We start from the raw sequence: 20,703 nt of genomic DNA, 5'->3' as shown, positions 1-20,703 counted from the left end.
ATCTTTTGAAAAGACACAAATGTCATCAACATAAACAAGCATGTTTTTCCAATGTAATCCCCTTAAGATTTGAGACATAGCCATTTGAAATGAAACACAACTGGGTACAGTCCACTAATTGTTTTCCCATAGGCGACAATGTTAACGTTTAGTCTCATAGCGATGTCCCTAATTTTCGTTCAGCAGTGAGTGACCCCTCAAATCAAAGCACATCAAGTTGTCTTTCTTTGGTTAAAATCTCGAGGTGGCATGTCAGATTCGTTTTCCGGCAAAATGCGTCTGTCTGCAGGAACCTCTGATAATGAAAGTGAAAGTAGGGGATTTCCAGGATTCTCAAAGGCGGTATAATACACAAAATAATCCAGCTTATCTTTTTGATAAATTACATTTGCTAAGCTATTTTGTTAGGAAAGATACTCCTTATCAAGAAGTATGAGGCTCAGTTTAGTACATTATCACATTTTTTTTTTTAGTCAAGTCTGAAAATTAAGGAATTTGCTATTTTTTCTGCACTACTTTCTTCTCCTACCGATTTTAAAAATAATTAGTGGGGTGTACCCAATATGGAAAAGCATTTTTTAAGTTTACACTATTTAATCAAATATCTCTTATCTCTACACAATATGCAATCTATATGCCAAGTTTCATCAAAATTGGTTCATATTTCAAGTTTCTACAGACTTTTGAAAACTTGTTGTAAGACAGCTCATGAATGAAAAAAATTGGTCATTTTCTACCTCTTCTTTTCCTTCAAATATTGACTATCAAAGAGGTACAGTGAACTTTTTTTTCACATCAATATCTTTCAATTAGTGAATTCAAAGGATTTAATGAACAATAATGTATACGCAATTGCGTATATTTGAATTACGCAATATTTTTGGTGTGATTCGACAACTTTTTTTAACCTCTTTTTATGTTACGCAAAGAACAACAAGAGAAATTTTGCTTCAAATACCCCGAAAGAAGGTAAACAAAATTTTAGAGCTTGTAACCTTTTAAAAAAGGTATTACAAATCAAAATCGGTCCAGTAATATTGAAAATATAACCAAATAAAAATGACATTATAAGTGAGCTTGTTGTGAGAAAATTGTACGCCAAAATGTCTATGATGTCATAGAGGACTGGCAGCCATTTTTATGACGTCATCATAACAAACAATTTCAAATGCATTTCATGAATTGGGTATAGGTGCACTGAGTCAAAGGTAAAATGAAAGGTGATAGAAAAAAACACAGGTTTGCGATAGGAAATACCATAAGAAAAGGGAGAGTGTCCAAGTCTGGAAAAGAAGCTAAGTGTTTTAAATCTGTTTGGTTACCTAGGTTAACAATTAATGAATTTGAAAATTTGACCAAAAAATCTTACGATGAACAGTCATATGTCATACCGGGGTCCGAAGAAAGTCAAAACAATGTTAAAATATTACGCCCCAATCCTCGCGACCTTGACCCCTTTCCTCATGTCACGACCCCTGACAGTACAGAAATGAGGATTGTGGATAGGGATATGACTGTGTATATGATGAATGACTTGAATGTTTCCCATTCTCAAACTGATTGTGTCACCCCCAACTATGAATTAATGTCTGAAGTAAAGCAGGGTCTAGGGTGGACTTGGACATTCAAGTGCAGAAACTGTCAATTTAAATCTAAAAATGTACAAACTTTTCCGAGAGGTCCCTTCTGAGGGCCCCGGTCGAAAAGCAGCAGCCATCAATAAGGCAATACAGACTGCTTTGTATCAAACTCCGGTAGGAAATGACCAAGCCCGATTGATCCTCGCGTGTACAGGTATCCCACCCCCAGCCCGGTCGTCAATGTTTAAATCGTGCAATAAAGTAGGTGAAAAAATTGTTGACCTTGCAGAGTGCGATATGGATGAGAGAATAAACCAATTAAAAGAACGAAATAAAATAATAGGCCTGCCTGAATCTCACCCTATCAATATACAAATGGATGCCTCGTACCAATCCCGAAGCATAACAAGCCGTCACAAAATGGGCCAAGGGGCCTCGCAAGTAATTGGCTTGGCATGCGAAGATGTCACAGACAAACATCAAGTTATTTCTTATCATATGACAAATAAATTGTGCTGGGTGGGAGCATGGCTTCAGGGTGAGGGTTTCCATGTCCAGTGCCCAAGTGGTCATTTCGGTTGTACAGCAAATAAAAATCCTGTCGAGCCTCTGACCGAAAAAGAGTTAGGCTATAAAATAGGTGAAAAATTAAGTAAAAAAAAATTGTTGGTACAAAACGTAACCACCGATGGTGATGCAACAAGTGCCGTGGGGCTCGAAAAAGCAATACAAGACTTCTTATCTCCCCTATGGAGAACAAGTCGACTCGCCGATAGAGTTCATAGGGGTCAAAGCCAATTTAGGCATGGTGTTAAAGCAAACTTTAGCGATGAAATGTTCCCCGCAAACACAAAAGTTCAAAAAGCAGAGCTACAAAAAATGTTGTCGAATGACATCAAAGAAAGATGCAGTGGTATATTAAAAGCTCTCTTCAAAAAGTACAATGGTGACCTAAAAAAAATGTCAAACTCCTTACCGAGAATTGCTGACAAGGTTCTGAAGTGTTACACAGGAAGTTGTAGTGACTCATGTAGGTGGAGCTTAACTCTTTGTGGGGGTGGCAAAAAAACGAGTTGGTGGTACAAGTCTGTCGGACTCCGAGCACATGGTTTAAAATCTGGTGCACTAAAATGTAGTACAAATGACAAGTTAATCCTTGAGTCACTGCTTGAAATGAAGTTGTCAGTTTGTGCATTAAACGAAATGAAATTAAATTCAACAACAAACAAGTGTGAGTCTGTAAACAGAACTATCTCTCTAAGCTTACCAAAAAATAAAACATACTCACGAAATGCGAAATCCCGTGCCTTGTCAGCCATATTAAGGTCGAACAATGGTGTAGATATGGCTGTCTGTAAAACACTGGCTGCTGTCGGTGCTCCTCTCGGAAAAAAATCCCAGTCACTCAGTGCACTGAAGAAAATGAAGAAAAAATCCGAGTACTATAAACAGCATAAAAAGTCAATAAACCAGAGAAAAAAGCGAGCCATGGCTCGCCATCGAATAGCAAAACAATTTGTTAAAAACAAAAAGAATGGTTCAATGAAGAATGATTACAAAAAGTTTCAACTTGAGCCAAAAGTGCCGCCATCACTGTGTACAAGGGTTAAGAAATTAGTGAATACCGATCCCGAGCAACCTGGTTGTAGTTACTGGTAATTAAAAAAAAAGTGTACCATGTATGAATTAAATAAAAATTAAAATGTGTACAAAATAAAAAAAAAGGTGTATGTGTAAATTTAAAGTGTGTTTAAAATAAAAAGGTGAGGAGTTGGTGGAGGAAGTGGAGGCACCCCCCCCCCCAAAAAAAAAAATCTTTAAAAAAAAAATTGCAAGAAAAAAAATTCATCAACATTTTGATGTTCTTAATTTGTTATTGCATACATACCAGTCAAATGAAGCTGAATCATGCAGTCAGGATAAGCAGAGTGATGTCTGCACAAACCTTCACCCAAGCAGTTAATACGTTGCATGTTAATAGCATGGGGTTCAAGCATGAGGTGGGAAGGATTAATGCACAGGGGATTGTGACATAAATGAGAGCATTCTAAAGAGTGGGGATGGATTTGCTTTAGTTTAAGTATAAGTGATAATTTAGCAGGTGTATAAGTGTGCCATTCACCATTTGGTAACTTAACTCTTATTTGACCATACAACTTACAACCTCTCTCATGCCATAACCGACACTCTCCATTCATAGAAACTGAGCTATTTTCAAATAATTTTTTGGAATATTTCCTAATAAAAGCATCCATCCTCATCTTACAATAACAGGAAGTGATATAAAATACAATACATACACGGTACGTTTCAGGAATTTCATTATATAAGCTTAAATTGAACAAACATGAATTTTTTGACACTTACTAATATGGGTACAGTCCACTAATTGTTTTCCCATAGGCGACAATGTTAACGTTTAGTCTCATAGCGATGTCCCTAATTTTCGTTCAGCAGTGAGTGACCCCTCAAATCAAAGCACATCAAGTTGTCTTTCTTTGGTTAAAATCACGAGGTGGCATGTCAGATTCGTTTTCCGGCAAAATGCGTCTGTCTGCAGGAACCTCTGAAAATGAAAGTGAAAGTAGGGGATTTCCAGGATTCTCAAAGGCGGTATAATGCACAAAATAATCCAGCTTATCTTCTTGATAAATTACATTTGCTAAGCTATTTTGTTAGGAAAGATACTCCTTATCAAGAAGTATGAGGCTCAGTTTAGTACATTATCACATTTTTTTTTAGTCAAGTCTGAAAATTAAGGAATTTGCTATTTTTTCTGCCCAACTGTTTTTCAGTCCCATACCAAGTCTTTTCCATTCATAAACCCCATTTTGAGTGATATACGCTGCTTTGTGTTTTGTTTCCGGATCCTTTTGTAATTGCTAAAACATAGAATGCAGATCAAAAGTAGAGAAAATTTGAGATTCTGCCTCTGCAATAGTGTCAAAGGCACATTCAAGTCTGGGTAAAGGAAGGGAGAAAGGTTTCGTAATTTTGTTTAGTTTGCGATAATGTACACAAAACCTATATTTTCCATCTTTTTTTTACCAAAACAACAGGGGAATGATATTCACTATTTGATTCTTCAACAATGTCATTTTCTAATAATTCTTGAACTTGTCGATCAATTTCATTTTGTAAATGAGGGGGTTGGCGATAAAAAGGCATGCGGATTGGTGGCGCGTCATAAGTTTCTATTTTGTGAGAGCATATCCCAACAGTTTTTCCCAATTCAGATAAATCAGTAGCAAAAACATCTCTGTAGTTCTTTTAAAACATGTGCAATTCCGATTTTTGAGTATCATTTAATTCAGAATTTGTCAAATCAAAGGTGATTGGAGATCTTTGTTTACTGTGCGGTTTTAACTCGACACTTGTTGCATTTATTTGAGTACTTTGCAGGGATTTAAATGGTATTATCTCATCATTGTGGACACAGTCTACTGTGACAACAATTGTATTATTACTGAGTGTTATTTCGTCCGCCGTAGGATTGCAAACTTTAAACATACCGCGTTGATTTTTAACACACGCTATCATTTTTGCAGCAAGTAACTCTTTAGTGGCAAGATTTTCACAGGGTTCTAAATACACATTTTGATGCTGTTGTAATTTAGAAATTTTGACTGGGATGATCATTTCATGCATGGGGGATCAACAATCTTTTTAGCAGTTTTTGCAAAATGACATTTTATTTCTATTGGAATAGAATTGTTTGAGTCAGCAATTTCAATTGTTTAAGATTTTTAACGCAGAGACACCATTCTCTATCCAGAGTTGTCTTCCGCTACGCTCACAACACCTCTGTCAACGCTCGTTGTACAAGATTCTTGTACAAATTTTAAATAGAGAAGATTCGAAATTTAATTGATAATTAATTATTGTAAATATTGATAAAGATGATAATTCATTATTTATTTTAAATCTATAATCACTCAAAACGACTTATTTTCAAAGATTTTAGGGAACTATTTTGCGGAGCAAAAATTAAAATCTTAATGAAAAAAAATATTTTAAGATGTAACAAATTAAAATAAATAATGTTTTCCAATAAGAAATATAATTACACACAATTATAAATACAACTTTTAACCAAAAACACTTTTTTCAAGAATCTTGTATGACAAGCGTTGACAGAGGTGTATGTGGGAGAGAAGCGGGAACGACAACTCTGTATAAGAGAATGGCAGAGACACATTATGCATTTCCATAAAATCGACACCAATGATAACTGTTTGATTCAAGCCTTTCACCACATGAACTGGGTTCCAAAAAATTTTGTGGTCAATTTCAAAGGGAAGAATGATTTTGCCAAGAATTGGAAGAGTATTATTGCTAACTCCTTTAATGACATCATAGTCTGGCTTTAAAAGTTTATGGTCTTTAAATTCTGTTGATTTAAAGAAAGAATGGCTGATGAGAGTGATTTAAGACCCCGTGTCTACCAATGACTTGGTTTTACGAAGCCCAATCCCAATGTCAATTGTACTCCGGGATTGTAAAGCCACCGTTAAACCCAAGGTTACAGATTTCTTATCTCTGTGCCCATCCTTGGAAAATCCAGGGATAGGCGCGCACCCCTATTGTGGGATGTTAGCTCGCATTGCAGATCTACACACACTCGCAAAATGATTCCACTTCTTTTGCACTTTAAACATTGTTTCCCATTTGCGCGGCATTCGCAGTACCATTAAGGCTTCCCGGAGCTGAAAATGTATTTATAACGTAACACTGCATTGCAAAGTTGATTTTGAGTTTTATTTGTAAGTTTCGTACTTCAGTACGCCAAATTCATATAGAGAATCCTCTAAGCTACTTATAAACATATTTGTTGCGATGTCACATGACCTTCTTGATCACGTGACGGTCATTTCTTCTTTTTGGAAATGTTCCTCATAAATCGCTTCGGCGCAGGCTGTTAACACAATTTTTATTGTCTTTTTGTCACATAAATAACTCAGTGCATCCTTGTGAAACCGATAAGTGCTTGGGAAATTTTAAACCTTTTCTTTGGAACAATTCATTTCATATTAACTTTAACTTACCGACAAATCTGAGGGTATTTTCCTCTGAATATCGTCATTTGTTTTAAAACAAAGTCATCATTCATTTTTCCCAAGCAGGATTCAGTTAGATGGGAAACTCCTCTTACATATTCCGCAAAAGATATTAGATAAATCCTCTTAAACAACCTGCGCCAGGCTCTTTTATACACATATTATGAATTCTGCTTCTGACCACGGGTGCAAAAAAAGGTAAATGTCAAACGCATATTTCCGTACGTAGTTTGAACACGCTGACTCTTATACAAGAGTAATGAAGGAAAGCTATCTTAATTATTCGGATATATTAGACTTTTGAAAAAATTATAAAATACACCTTTATTTTAAAATAGCATTCTGCAATTTTATATGCAGATTGAAATGAGGTGCAAAGTTAATGACACTCTCCCCATTATTACAGCTCAAGTATGCAGCGACTTGACGTCATTTTCAATTATGACGTCATACGTTTGTAGTTCACAGAAGTTCATGCGGAGAGTACACTACAATATTCTCTGGGAAGCCTTATCGTACCTGCGTTGCTGTCGTGACATACAGTTACCTCCACAACCTTGGCATTTTTGATTTTTCAGATTGTTTGCATAATTTTGAAAAGTATTGTGATTTTGTCCCGAATTTTTGAAATATCTTTTTTGTCCATTGAATCTATGATCAAAATTTTGAGCTGTTTGAAATGAATTTGGATAACGCCTAGGATGCGTAATGGCTGCTGCTGTTGCTTCTAACTGTGTGCTTAATTTTTTGATCAACCTGTCTTCTAACTCTTGAATGGAAACCAAAAATGACACATTTGCGGGTTCCGAATATTTGACAGTTTGCTCCGCCATCAATGCAATTTTTCGGAGTTTTTCTAGTGTGTCCGGGATTTGCGGAATGACTATTGTTCGAATAGATGGTTTCAACCCCTGAATAGCCATTCCCATTAGTAAATGCATGGGTATGTAACATTCAGTCGTTAAACGCGTCACTCGAGCCAAATAGTCTTCAATTGATTTTTCTAAATTTTGTTTTATATTTGATATGTGGATATCAAAATTCGTTTTTGACGTTTGAAAACGTTCAAGAAAGGCAGTTTTCAAACTACTCAGAGAGCATTTCATACTCTCTAGTAGCTGAAAATACCACCGAAAAAGTTAACAAGTTAACAAGTTGCAGAATTGTCATGGAAAGAAGGGGTACATTACATCCAAATTCTTTTAAAACATTACTGGTTCCCCCTTTTTTAGTTTTAAGTCGTGTTAGTGTGTGGGACAGTGGAGTGAGGACTTCGTTTGATTATCAAATCACATAAAAAATAGTTCATAGTATATTTCCTTAACTTTTTATCTGTAATTAAGAATAATTAAAAAATCAAACACAATTTATGTGCAGCAGTATTATGACAGTAAAAAAACCAGCCGGAGTTTAACTTTATTTTAAACTGTCTGGGTCGATATTGATTTTTTGGAGAGAGAGAGAGAGAGAGAGAGAGAGAGAGAGAGAGAGAATAGTAACTCGACACGGAAGATAGTGGGCACCTACAGTTGGCGAATAATCTCAATCTTATGAAAAGGAAAAATGTTAATGAAACCTGAATCAAATAAATAATGACTACAGGTATAAATTGATCAAATGGACAAAGAAATTTGCATCATAAAAAAAAACTTACACATTTTTATAAATCATATTCAAGTATCGGCAAACTAAAGATATATTTTTTTTCATGTAACGTGTGTGCATGGTGGATGGACTTTTGCATGTATGCTAGAGGGTTCGAAATAAATATTTGTGAGCACTGGTTCGACAAACTAATGACTTCCAATTTTTACTACTTCATAAAATATTTTACTAGACAGACAATTCCTCCTTCTACCTTATTATTATGTTAACATCATAACACCCCCTACACCTAACTACTTCAGTGAGATTAAATTTAATTTCAGCACATAAAATTAAATTAATTCCAATTCACCGAAAGCTACAGGGGAAAAATGGAAGGTATGAAACATGTAATATTTTTGTTAAAATTCAATCATGATTAAAAAATACTTTAAGATTAAGTTTAAAAACTAAATAGTGATATTACCTCCTTGATGTGAATAAACGGAGCACTTGTCATGTATTTATAAAGTGTCAATACTGTTTGTATTTCTAAGAGAGAAAGAAAGAGGGAGCGAGAGAAAAAAGAGAAATATTTGAGAGTGGTGCTACTGCTACTAGAAGTCTTACCGCTGACCTAGTAAATATAAATATTTTCAGTAAGATTACTATATTTGCTAGTATATATGAATTTTTACTACTAGTCTGATAATTATTTATATTAGTCTCGGACTTACATTGGGTACTTCTGCACCCTGCGTAATCATTCATTACAACTATTCATTTAGATATAATGTTTCAAGTGACAAAATTAACAAGGCATAGTACAAGTTTATATATTGAACACTGTACTGTTCAATAGCGGAACTCCCGTATAAGCAAATGAAACCGGAAATCTTAAACAGGGGTATATAATTATATGATTTGTACAGATGTCCGAGAACATTAGGAAACTGAATTACCTATCAGTAATTATTCAATATTTAGAAGATTACCTTTTTAACAAGAGACATCTTTCCTGTTTGTGAAAAGAAAATTGATACAACTTTTCGATCGTGAAACCGGGGGGGGGGGGACTCTACATTAAAGTCAGATATCAGTTCTGTCTAGAAAGAAATAAAAAAGATGAAAACTAACTCGATGATTACTTGATTTTAATTTTTTAATTGACCAGTGATAGATATTTTCAACACATAAATTTAAACTTGATTTTGTCATAGTTAATTTCAAATCATATTCTGAATTATATAACAGATATCAATAATATTAAAAAAATGATTACTGCCTGGGATTTTTTTCATCAAAAATTAAATAAGACTGTTTTTAAATGTAAAGTATAACACACAGTCATTTTCACACCACTGCAGCCTCATCATCATGACCCCCGGGGCAAGGGCGGAGCCAAAATGGCCGACCCAAGTTTTACATAGGAATATATAGAAAAAATCTTTAAAAAATCTTCTCCAGAACCACTGGGCCAGGAAAGATGAAACTCATGTGGAATCATCCTTAGGTAGTGTAGATTCAAGTTTATTCAAATCATGACCTCCGGGGCAAGGATGGGGCCAAAATGGCCGACCCAAGTTTTACATAGGAATATATAGGAAAAATCTTTTAAAATCTTCTTCTCCAGAAGTACTTCAAAGCTATGATTAGTGATACCCGGGGTATTTATATGGAATCATCCTCAGGTAGAGTAGATTCTAGTTTGTTCAAATGATGAAGGCCTGGAAGGGGGGGGGGGGTAAATTCAAGCCTGATGTGCTCAGGTGAGCGCTGTGGCCCCTGGGCCTCTTGTTCAGACTCCTTACAGAATGTCATGACATACCTTCAGAGATATTTAACTAAAAACAATGGATATACACAATACAATTATCAATCTATATCAATCAATAGAGATTCAAAGTGCAAAGTTAACAACATGTTGGTCCTGCATCTGTGTCTTTGTAAAAAAATCTTGAAACTACGGAATAATCTAAAAAAAAAATAGCTCTTGCAATGAATAATATTTGATTATGTATGATTTGGATGATTACCATATACTCTCCAATACTCAATTTTTTTCTATATTATGACATAAAAATTTTTTTCCATTCGGATATATTTTATTACCGTATATACTCATGTTTACGTCCGTTGTGTTCTTTTGGTTTTCAACTAAATTTTAAGCTAAAAAAATCGACTGATCAGCGAGTATAAACAGTAGGCTTAATTAACTTTTTTTTACATACCTTCGTTTATATTTCGTCATACTTTGTATAACATACTTTCAATAGTAGATATACGAGGGTTGATCCAAAAGTTCGTGGAATTTCTTTCTAAAATTTTATCGCGATTTGATGAAAGCAAACCACAGGCATATTTATAATATAGAGTCATAATGCAACAATATCGGAAAATTTTACTACTTTCCCATTTTCAATGAGGTCACACGAGCTGTCTAAAAATGGATAGTTGTGAAACCCGGGGGAGACATCGACGTAACGTCAAGTTAGATATGTCACGTCACGTTATATAGATGCAACTCGCCCTAATGTCCAATTTGAATTCGTAACTCTACAAAAAGCTGTCTTTTCTTTATTTTTTTTCTCTCAAAAAAGCCTGGTTATCCTCTTGCACCAACTTTTTTTCATTTTTCACTCATATTTCAATTTACAACCCATCTTTCCATATGATGTTCCAATGATGATCCAATTTCAGTATATCTATGTGAAGAACTGTAATGCAGCCTACAACGCCCATTAATGCTTTGAATTATTTAAAGGGGTTCTGCACCTAAAACAGTCTCCAAAAAGTCACCACACCTTTAATCAACGTCCATGGCAGTTTTATTTTCTTATATTTCTCATGCCACCGAAAAACAAATACAGACTAAATGCATTTTCCTCAAGTCTTTGTCTATTATATACACGTTTAAGGTAGAGTGATCCCGTATTTTTTGAATATGAACAATAAATAATCAATTAATAAACTAAATATACAGTAAAATCAGTAAAACTTTCACACAAAAGTTTATAAAAGACCAAGCAATCGTAATAATGACAAAATTTTCGTTTTCTATACCACACAGGCCGGTTTCAGTCTCATTTCACGTATTAAGAATTAAAATGAAAATGAATGTGTAAATGTCTCCCCCGCATTACCAAACAACCGTTTCTATGGCAACTGTCATAGAGTTACTATTAAAGATATTTAAACTGTTTTTTAAATTTATAATATTCATGAATTGTCTATATTTTCATTTGTAACTTTCAACCTATTCAATCTAATAATGAATAAAATATGAAAAAAATCCACGAACTTTTGGATCAACCCTCGTATATTGCAATTAACAAGGCAACAATATGATTGAAGACTATATTGAAATGAAATGAACAATTTTATTTGAAAATTGTAAATATTTACAAACATTGTTGATTTTTTATTTAACAATATCCCATTTTTTGATTTTTACACTTTTTTATTTTAAAATGACATATCTTTTACAGAAAATACCCTGGTAAAAGAAATTCTCGACTATTGGCGAGAAGACGATATTGCATTCATTCCAACAAGAGCAAGTGAAGTGGTTCAAGAAAAGCTTAAAAGTCTAAAGTTTATCACAGTGGTTGGAAATTCTGGGTCCGGAAAATCTGCAATAATTCAGCATATTGCACTAATTCTAAAGGAGCAGGGATGGAATGTGATACCGGTAGATAAGGTGGAAGAAATAAAAAAGAAATGTTCCTCTGGAGTCTCTGAAAATCGCATATTATTTGTATTTAATGATCCTTTAGGTAAGGAATCGTTAGATGAAATTTTATATCATTCATGGAAAAGTTTAGAGAAAACGCTGGAGATTTGTTTAAAGAAAAATAAACTATTGATATCATGTAGAAGATGTGTCTTTTATGACAAAAGAGTCAAGGGTAACTTATTGGACGAATCTACTGCAGTAGAAATTGACAGCGAAGAACATGGACTGACTGTTAAAGAGAAAAGGGCGATTTTAAATCAGTATTCACAGAATCTGCATTTATCCGAAGATGTTGTCACTGAAATAATTAAAACAGAAGTTTACTTCCCATTGCTCTGTAAGCTTTTTTCAAGGGAGACAAACTACAACGAAAGTGGGGCTGATTTCTTTAAAAATCCGTACAAATGTATTAAAAAGGAAATTGAAATTTGGAAGAAAACAGATAAGAAAAGATTTTTCTCACTTATCTTGATAGTAGTTTTTAAAAACAATTTGAAAATCGATACTTTTGCAAAAAATAATAATTCTTTGATGAAATTTAAGGACATTTTAGGAATGTGCGAGCTACAAGAAAACACACACATTTCGGTCATTCGTAGTACTCTTCATGAACTGAAAGGATCGTATGTCAAACGTGTCGGAAATGCTTTCCAATTCCTGCACGACTTTATTATGGAGATAACGACTCTGGTGTTTGGTGTTGATTGTCCACAAGAGACAATACAGTACGCAGACAGTGGTTTTCTGAGACGTCGAGTGAAGATAGAAGACGATACAGAAGAGGAAGATCACGATCCCTTCACTGTTTACCTTCCTGAAGAGTACATTGAAGATCTTGTGGACAGGTTTATCACTGATATCCAAACAGAACACATTGTAGATGTTTTACTCAATCCATGTTTAAGAAAAGAGAGCGTGATCAATTCTTTTAAGGAAAAAGTGGATTCATTCGAAAAACTTCTCGTAAAAATTAAATGTGAAAAAGACAGATCGGAATTTCAAGAATCATCTAACAGATCTTTTTTTACAAGGCTTGATTTCCTTTATACATTTGAAAGTGAAATATGTCCTTTAGTTGGACTTATTGTATTTTGTCATTCTGACATTTCTTCATTTTTTATCAAAAATATCCCTGAAACAAAGTTGAAAGAACATCCTATATTTACTGCTATCTGTGCGAATGGCGATTTAAACCTATTTAATTCACTCAGCGAAGAATATAAAAAAACAGCAATGATGGAAATATGGGATGACTCTTTACCAATTCATGTTGCGTCGGTTTTTCATAATTGTTCAATACTTGAAGAATTAGTAAGACTTGGTGCTGACGTAAACAAGTTAACAACTGGTGACATTTGGACCCCGTTATTACTTGCTGCTGCAAATGATGAAGATCATTTTAAAGAGGCCGGGATCGACAAAAAATATGTAGAAAAACGTAATAATACAACTATTTGTTTATTGAACAACAGTGTTGAAATCAGTGTATGTGATATTGAGAAAGGGGAAAGTTCACCTTGTACAGCTTGTTATAGAGGACGTGATAGCACGGTACAACTGTTACTGAACAACGGTGCTGACATCAATTTATGTGATGATGATGGAGCCAGTCCTCTAAATTTAGCTTGTCAAAATGAACATTATAGCACGGTACAACTATTAATTAACAGAGGTGCCAACATCAATTTATGTGAAAATGATGGGACCAGTCCTCTTTGGGTAGCTTGTCGAAATGGACATGATAGCACAATACAGCTATTACTAACCAACGGTGCCGACATCAATTTATGTAAGAAGAATGGAGCCAGTCCTCTTTATATAGCTTGTCTAAATGGACATGACAGCACAGAACAACTGTTACTGAAAAACGGTGCCGACATCAATTTATGTAACAAGAATGGAGCCAGTCCTCTTTATATAGCTTGTCAAAATGGACATGAAAGCACGGTACAACTGTTACTGAATAATGGCGCTGACATCAATTTATGTAATAGTGATGAATGCAGTCCTCTTTATATAGCTTGTCAAAATGGACATGATAGCACGGTACAACTGTTACTGAACAACGGTGCCGAAATCAATTTATGTAAAAGTGATCAATGCAGTCCTCTTTATATTGCTTGTCAAAATGGACATGATAGCACGGTACAACTGTTACTGAACAACAATGCCGACACCAATTCGTGTGATAATGATGGATTCAGTCCTCTTTATATAGCTTGTAAAAATGGACATGATAGCACGGTCCAACTGTTATTAAACAAGTTTGCAGACATTAATTTATTCGCAAAAAATGGAGCTAGTCCTCTTTATATAGCTTGTTATAATGTACATGATAGCACGGTGCAATTGATGCTGGAAAATGGTGCTGACATCAATTTATGTGATAATGATGGAAACAGTCCTCTTCATATAGCTTGTCAAAATAGATCTGATAGCACGGTACAACTGTTACTGGACAACGGTGCCGACATCAATTTATGTTATGATGATCACATGAGTCCCCTTTATGTAGCTTGTCAAAATGGATACGATAGCACTGTACAATTATTACTGAACAATGGTGCCGATATCAATTTATGTGACGAAGATGGATTCGGTCCTCTTTATATAGCTTGTCAAAATGGGTATGATAGCACGGTACAACTATTACTGAACAACGGTGCCGACATTAATTTATGTGACAAAGATGGAACCAGTCCTCTTTATTTAGCTTGTCAAAACGGACATGATAGCACGGTACAACTCTTACTGAACAACGGTGCCGACATCAATTTATGTGACGAAGATGGAGACAGTCCTCTTTCTATTGCGTGTCAAAATAGACATGAAAGCACAGTACAACTGTTGCTGAGCAACGGTGCCGACATCAATTTATGTGACGTAGATGGAGTCAGTCCTCTTTCTATTGCGTGTCAAAATGGACATGAAAGCACGGTACAACTGTTACTGAACAACGGTGCCGACATAAATTCATGTGATAATGATGGAGACAGTCCTCTTAATTTAGCTCGTCAAAATGGACATGATAGCATTGTACAACTCTTAATTAACAACGGTGCCGAAATCAATTTAAGTGAAAATGAGGGAACCAGTCTTCTTTGGGTATATTGTAAAAATGGACATGATAGCACGGTGCATCTTTTACTAACCAACGGGGCCAATATCAATTTATGTACTAAGAATGGAGCCAGTCCTCTTTATATAGCTTGTCTAAATGGACATGATAGTACGGTACAACTATTACTGAACAACGGTGCCGACATTAATTTATGTGACGAAGATGGAGCCACTCCCCTTTATATAGCTTCTCAAAATGGACATGATAAAATTGTACAACTGTTATTGAACAACGGTGCTGATATCAATTTATATAAGAAGAATGGGGCCAGACCTCTTGATATAGCTTGTCAAAATGGACATGGTAGCACTGTACAATTATTACTGAACAACGGTGCCGACATCAATTTATGTGACGAAAATGGAGACAGTCCTCTTTCTATTGCGTGTCAAAATGGACATGAAAGCACTTTACAACTGTTACTGAACAACGTTGCCGACTTCAAATCATGTGATAATGATATAGACATTCCTCTTAATTTAGTTCGTCAAAATGGACATGATAGCATTGTACAACTATTAATTAACAACGGTGCCGAAATAAATTTAAATGAAAATGAGGGGACCAGTCCTCTTTGGGTATTTTGTAAAAATGGACATGATAGCATGGTACAGCTATTACTTACCAGCGGGGCCGACATCAATTTATGTACTGAAAATGGAGCCAGTCCTCTTTATCTAGCTTGTCTAAATGGACATGATAGTAGGGTACAACTATTACTGAACAACGGTGCCAACATTAATTTATGTGACGAAGATGGAGCTACTCCACTTTATATAGCTTCTCAAAATGGACATGATAGAATTGTACAACTATTATTGAACAATGGTGCTGATACCAATTTATATAAGAAGAATGGAGCCAGCCCCCTTTATATAGCTTGTCAAAATGGGCATGATAGCACAGTACAACTGTTGCTGAACAACGGTGCTGACATCCACTTATATGAGAAACATGGAGACAGTCCTCTTAATATAGCTTGTCAAAGAGGACATGATAGCGTGGTACAACTGTTACTGCATAACGGGGCCGACATCAATTTATGTAACAAAAATGGAGCCAGTCCTCTTTTATTAGCTTGTTATCATGGACAAGATAGCACGGTACAACTGTTACTGAACAATGGTGCCGACATCAATTTATGTGATAATAATGGATTTAGTCCTCTTCATTTAGCTTGTCAAAATGGACATGATAGCACGGTACAACTGTTACTGAACAATGGTGCCAACATCAATTTATATGAGAAGCATTGCCCCAATCCTCTTTATATAGCTTGTCTTAATGGACATGAAAGCACAGTACAACTGTTACTGAACAACGGTGCCTACATCAATTTATGTAAGAATAATGGAGCCAGTCCTCTTTATACAGCTTGTCAAAATGGACATGATAGCACGGTACAACTACTATTGAACAACGGTTCCGACATCAATTTCTGTAATAACAAAGTAGCCTGTCCTCTTTATATAGCTTGTCACAATGGACATGATAGCACGGTACAACTGTTACTGAACAATGGTGCCGACTTCAATTTATGTTATGGTGATAGATTCAGTCCTCTCTATGTAGCTTGTCAAAATGGACATGATAGTACGGTACAACTGTTACTGAACAACGGAGCAGACATCAATTTATGTGAGAAGAACGGAGCCAGTCCTCTTTATTTAGCTTGTCAAAATGGACATGATAGCACGGTACAACTGTTACTGAACAACGGTGCCGACATCAATTTATGTGAGAAGAATGGAGCCAGTCCTCTTTATATAGCTTGTCAAAATGGACATGAAAGCACGGTACAACTATTACTGAACAATGGTGCCAAAATTAATTTATGTGATTACGATGGATTCAATCCTCTTTATTTAGCTTGTCAAAATGGACATGAAAGCACGGTACAACTATTACTGAACAACGGTTCCGACATCAATTTATGTGAGAAGCATCGTCCCAGTCCCCTTTATATAGCTTGTCTTAATGGACATGAAAGGACAGTACAACTGTTACTTAACAATGGTGCAGACATCAATCTATCTGAAAAAGATATAGTCAGCCCTCTTTACATAGCTTGTCAAAATGGACATGATAGCACGGTACAACTGTTATTAAACAACGGTGCCGACATAAATTTATGTGAGAAGAATGGAGCCAGTCCTCTTTATATAGCTTGTCAAAATGGACAAGATAACACGGTACAACTGTTACTAAAAAACGGTGCCGACATCAATTTATGTAAGAAGAATGGAGCCAGTCCTCTTTATATAGCTTGTCAAAATGGACATGATACCACGGTACAACTGTTGCTGAACAACGGCACCGATATCAATTTATGTGCTAAATGTGGATTCAGTACTCTTTCGATAGCTTGTCAACATGGACATGATAGAATGGTGCAACTTTTAATGAACAACCGCGCAAACATCAATTTGTGTGATAACGATGGATTCAGTCTTCTATATAAAGCTTGTCAAATTGGACATGATAGCACGGTACAACTGTTTCTAAACAACGGTACCGACACCAATTTGTGTGAGAAGAACGGAGCCAGTCCTCTTTATTTAGCTTGTCAAAATGGACATGATAGCACGGTACAACTGTTACTAAACAATGGTGCCGACATCAATTTATGTGAGAAGAATGAAGCCAGTCCTCTTTATATAGCTTGTCTTAATGGACATGAAAGCACGGTACAACAGCTACTGAACAACGGTGCCGACATCAATTTATGTGAGAAGAATGGAGCCAGTCCTCTCCATCAAGCTTGTCAAAAAGGACATGATAGCAGGGTACAACTGTTATTGAACAACGGTGCCGACATCAATTTATGTGAGAAGAATGGAGCCAGTCCTCTTTATATAGCTTGTCAAAATGGACATGAAAGCACTGTACCACTTTTATTGAAGAACGGTGCCGACATTAATTTAAGTGATTACGATGGATTCAGTCCTCTTTATTTAGCTTGTCAAAATGGACATGATAGCACGGTACAACTATTACTGAACAACGGTTCCGACATCAATTTATGTGAGAAGCATCGCCCCAGTCCCATTTATATAGCGTGTCTTAATGGACATAAAAGCACAGTACAACTGTTACTGAACAACGGTGCAAACGTCAATATATCTGGTAAGAATGTAGCCAATCCTCTGTATATAGCATGTCAAAATGGACAAGATAGCATGGTACAACTGTTACTGAACAACGGCGCCGACATCAATTTATGTAAGAAGAATGGAACCAATCCTCTTTATATAGCTTGTCAAAATGGAAATGATAACACGGTACAACTGTTACTGAACAACGGCGCCGATATCAATTTATGTGATAATGGTGGATTCAGTCCTCTTTGGATAGCTTGTCAAAATGGACATGATAAAATGGTGCAGCTATTATTGAACAACCGTGCCAGCATCAATTTGTGTGATAACAATGAATTTAATCTTTTATATAAAGCTTGTGAAAATGGACATGATAGCACGATACAACTGTTTCTAAACAACGGTGCCGACATCAATTTGTGTGAGAAGAATGGAGCCAGTCCTCTTTATATTGCTTGTGAAAATGGACATGAAAGCACAGTACAACTGTTACTGAACAATGGTGCCAACATTAATTTATGTGATTACGATGGATTCAGTCCTCTTTATTTAGCTTGTCAAAATGGACATGATAGCACGGTACAAATGTTACTGAACAATGGTTCCGACATCAACTTATGTCAGAAGCATCGTCCCAGTCCCCTTTATATAGCTTGTCTTAATGGACATGAAAGGACGGTACAACTGTTACTGAACAACGGTGCAAACGTCAATCTATCTGATAAGAATGTAGCCAGCCCTCTTTATATAGCATGTCAAAATGGAAAAGATAGCACGGTACAACTGTTACTGAACAACGGTGCCGACATCAATTTATGTAACAAGAATGGAGCCAGTCCTCTTTATATAGCTTGTCATAATGGACATGATAACACGGTACAACTGTTACTGAACAACGGCGCCGATATCAATTCATGTGATAATGGTGAATTCAGTCCTCTTTTGATAGCTTGTCAAAATGGACATGATAGAATAGTGCAACTGTTACTGAACAACCGTGCCAACATCAATTTGTGTGATAACGATGGATTCAGTCTTCTATTTAAAGCTTGTCAAAATGGACATAATAGCACGATACAACTGTTTCTAAACAACGGTGCCGACATAAATTTATGTAAAAAGAATGGAGCCAGTCCTCTTTTTATAGCTTGTCAAAATGGACATAATAGCACGGTACAACTCTTACTGAAGAACGGTGCCGACATTAATTTATGTAAGAGGAATGGAGCCAGTCCTTTTTTTATAGCTTGTCAAAATGGACATGCTAGCACGGTACAACTCTTACTGAAGAACGGTGCCGACATTAATTTATGTAAGAGGAATGGAGCCAGTCCTCTTTTTATAGCTTGTCAAAATGGACATGCTAGCACGGTACAACTCTTACTGAAGAACGGTGCCGACATTAATTTATGTAAGAGGAATGGAGCCAGTCCTCTTTATATAGCTTGTCAAAATGGACATGGTAGCACGGTACATTTGTTAGTGAACAACAGTGCTGACATCAATTAATTGTACAGAAAATATATTAATAAAACAGTGAAGAAGACATTAAATTCAAGTTATTTTCCCAAAGAATATCTGTAAATAATATCTTATTTAATTAGACATATAAACATATTTTGTCCAGAAAATATTACTTGATCTGTCTCTCACTGCATAAAAACTACTTCACGTTGTAAGAAATGTCGTCATATTGACAAGTGTATTGCGATCGGTGACCTGTAAATAACTTATTATGTGGGATTTAACAAACAAAATGCTGTAGTAAGTTTATATATAGTTTGATGATTTCTAACTTGTCAAATTAGCAGATAAACTCATTTTGTGGTCTTTCAAAGAAATGTTGTATAACGTATATTGTGTATGTTGTCATAGTCAAGTTTTCCCGTACAAATTAGGCTCCGCCTCCTTTTGGTGACCTTAACTGTGCTGCGTGCGCATATTGTTATTTGTGTATTTAATCAGTAGATACTGTAGTTTGATCCTTAAATATATAACATAAACAGAACTTATGCAAAACTTAAACAAAACTTATACAATTAAGGGGGGGGAGCGACTATGATTTTATTGCGTGAAAACTACAATAGCGAATCTCTTCATTTTTATATTATATATAACTTACATTAACTTTAGTGTACATGCTGAGTTTGGGCGAAATATACCGTACAAGTATTTCTATGGGACCATCTCAAAATATAGGTATACATGTATTTACATACATTTACTATCCGATTATATTGGAAATTGCCAATTCTTAGCACTTTAAAGCAAATTATACAAATATTACAATAGCGTTTTTTTCAAACTATAATATATGATGAGTAATACTTTCTTGTACATTATGTGTAAGAAATACTAAATTCTACCGACTTGTTCCCAGAGGGGACATCTAAAAAAGCCAAAAATTAACGAATTTTTGTTATTATAGAGATCTACAAAATATAACGGATACATTGGATCTATACAAAAAATAATAAAATATGATGGAGCGATTATCAAATTCCTATGTAGTAAATTTCAACAGCGT

At 35.4% G+C, this 20,703-nt stretch overlaps 2 protein-coding genes across 2 annotated transcripts; one reads left to right on the top strand and one right to left on the bottom strand.

Moving 5' to 3' along the window:
• Positions 1 to 101: 101 nt before the first annotated feature.
• LOC134242927 (uncharacterized) lies at positions 102 to 4,183 on the bottom strand. Its single transcript, XM_062725125.1, has 4 exons — positions 3,948 to 4,183; positions 2,869 to 2,993; positions 2,557 to 2,705; positions 102 to 295 (listed from the first exon to the last, which is right to left on the bottom strand). Exons 1-4 carry the CDS (start codon positions 4,007 to 4,009, stop codon positions 203 to 205), a joined length of 429 nt encoding a protein of 142 aa, XP_062581109.1. The 5' UTR covers positions 4,010 to 4,183; the 3' UTR covers positions 102 to 202.
• A 4,430-nt stretch (positions 4,184 to 8,613) lies between these two features.
• LOC134242929 (uncharacterized) lies at positions 8,614 to 19,685 on the top strand. Its single transcript, XM_062725128.1, has 2 exons — positions 8,614 to 8,620; positions 11,710 to 19,685. The coding sequence occupies exons 1-2, from the start codon at positions 8,614 to 8,616 to the stop codon at positions 19,683 to 19,685; spliced, it is 7,983 nt and encodes a 2,660-aa protein (XP_062581112.1).
• Positions 19,686 to 20,703: the final 1,018 nt, after the last annotated feature.

This window comes from Saccostrea cucullata, unplaced genomic scaffold, assembly GCF_032062105.1.
Source record: "Saccostrea cucullata isolate Sc308-1 unplaced genomic scaffold, CSIRO_AGI_Scuc_v1 ctg6166, whole genome shotgun sequence".
Taxonomy (NCBI): domain Eukaryota; kingdom Metazoa; phylum Mollusca; class Bivalvia; order Ostreida; family Ostreidae; genus Saccostrea; species Saccostrea cuccullata.
The sequence above is the reverse complement of the archived record's forward strand: the minus strand, read 5'-3'. Positions and strand labels throughout refer to the sequence as shown.

Coding starts and splice junctions, on each gene's coding strand:
- LOC134242927 (XM_062725125.1), bottom strand. CDS start 4,009: ATGAGACTAAACGTTAACATTGTCGCCTATGGGAAAACAATTAGTGGA. Junction 2,994..3,947: donor AGTGGACTGTACCCATATTA/GTAAGTGTCAAA, acceptor CATTTTCTTCAG/TGCACTGAGTGACTGGGATT. Junction 2,706..2,868: donor GGCACGGGATTTCGCATTTC/GTGAGTATGTTT, acceptor ACTACATTTTAG/TGCACCAGATTTTAAACCAT.